The sequence below is a fragment of the Haliaeetus leucocephalus genome, unplaced genomic scaffold, assembly GCF_000737465.1.
Source record: "Haliaeetus leucocephalus isolate CR32 unplaced genomic scaffold, Haliaeetus_leucocephalus-4.0 Scaffold0, whole genome shotgun sequence".
Lineage (NCBI taxonomy): Eukaryota > Metazoa > Chordata > Aves > Accipitriformes > Accipitridae > Haliaeetus > Haliaeetus leucocephalus.
The window spans coordinates 29284515-29286050 of NW_010972436.1; the positions used below are offsets into that span (position 1 = coordinate 29284515).

The 1536-nt window shown below is 68.9% G+C and overlaps 1 protein-coding gene across 1 annotated transcript in view; it reads left to right on the plus strand.

The window, feature by feature from the left end:
• PTPN23 (protein tyrosine phosphatase, non-receptor type 23) overlaps positions 1-1536 on the plus strand; it is a 19104-nt gene that overhangs the window by 16351 nt on the left and 1217 nt on the right. Inside the window, exons 21-23 of the mRNA XM_010563368.1 lie at positions 30-810; positions 998-1182; positions 1415-1519. Of these exons, the coding sequence (XP_010561670.1) occupies positions 30-810; positions 998-1182; positions 1415-1519 (1071 nt within the window). The remainder of the gene's footprint in view (positions 1-29; positions 811-997; positions 1183-1414; positions 1520-1536) is intronic.

Sequence of the window (1536 nt, forward strand, 5' to 3'; positions counted from 1 at the left end):
GGCCCCCACCATGTCACCCCCTCTCCCAGCCCTGGCCTGAGCCAGATGCCGGGCGCTGCGGTGGTCCAGGGTCCCCTCGTCCCCTCCCCGGCCCCCTCCCCGCAGCCAGCCTTGCCCATGCAGCCCCCAGCGCTGGTGCCGGGCTCCGGCAGCCTGCCGCAGAGACCCCCGCCCTCGCTGACACCGGGCACAGCCCCGCTCCCCCAGGGCCCTGGCGAGGCCCCCTTCCAGCGGCAGAGCTCCTCCACCGATGACCTGCTGTCCTCCAGCCCTGAGAGCCAGCACGGTGGCTCCAAGGCGGCTGTCGGCCAGCCCCTGCTGCAGCCCACCAAGGCAGACGCCAAGGATGGGCAGAAGCCCAAGGCGGTGCAGCTGATCGAGAACGATCCCTATGAGAAGCCGGAGCGAGTCCTGCGGCTGCTGGCGGAGCTCGACCGCTTCCGAGGGCTGGTGGAACAGCTGGAGCGACCAGGGCCTGGTGGCACCACCGAGCTGGACTCTGTCTGGAAGGAGCTGCAGGATGCCCAGGAGCGGGACGCCCGGCAGCTCTCCATCGCCATCGCCCGCTGCTACTCCATGAAGAACCGGCACCAGGACATCATGCCCTATGACAGGAACCGTGTCATCCTCCGCTCGGGCAAGGACGACTACATCAACGCCAGCAGGGTGGAGGACCTCTCGCCTTACTGCCCCACCATCATCGCTACCCAGGCCCCGCTGCTGGGCACCGCCGCCGACTTTTGGCTGATGATCTATGAGCAGAAGGTCTCCGTCGTCGTCATGCTGGTGTCGGAGCAGGAGCTGGACAAGGTAGACCCTTTCCCGGGCGCGCGTGGCTCCTGGAGCCGGCGTCCCTCGCCCCTCCTGGCACCCGTTGCACTCTCCCAGCATCACCGTGCGGCAGATCTGGGCCCTGACGGGGACCGGGAGGGTCCCATGGCTGCCCTGGGTGGGGTGGTTAAGGGGGCTGACGGCGCGCTCCCTTCCCTCCCCGCAGCAGAAGGTGCTGCGGTACTTTCCCCCCGAGCGGGGCCAGCCCGTGGTGCAGGGACCCATCACCCTCATCCTCACCAGCCTGAAAGTCGCCCCCACCCACGTGGAGAGGATGATCACGCTCCAGTACCGGGACCAGAGCCTCAAGCGCACCGTCGTCCACCTCCAGTTCACCTCCTGGCCGGAGCTGTATGGCACAGGGACAGGCTGGGGGGGGAGGGGGGGCACAATGTGGTGGTCCTGCAGCAGCTGGGGAGGGTGGGTGCCTGTGGGACCCTCCCCTGAACTGCTGGTGGGGGCCCTCAGGACTCCAGCCCCGGCATGGGGAGGGTCTTTGGGGCAGCGGTGACCCCTCCTGGGGGGGATGTTGAGAGCGGGACCCCCACCCCAAATGAGTGTGTGTCCCCTCCCCTCCACGCAGGGGCCTGCCCGACAGCAAGGGGAGTCTCCTCCGCTTCATCCAGGAGGTGCATGGCCACTACCTGCACCAGCGCCCGCTCCACACCCCTGTCGTCGTGCACTGCAGGTGAGCAGGGCTGGGGG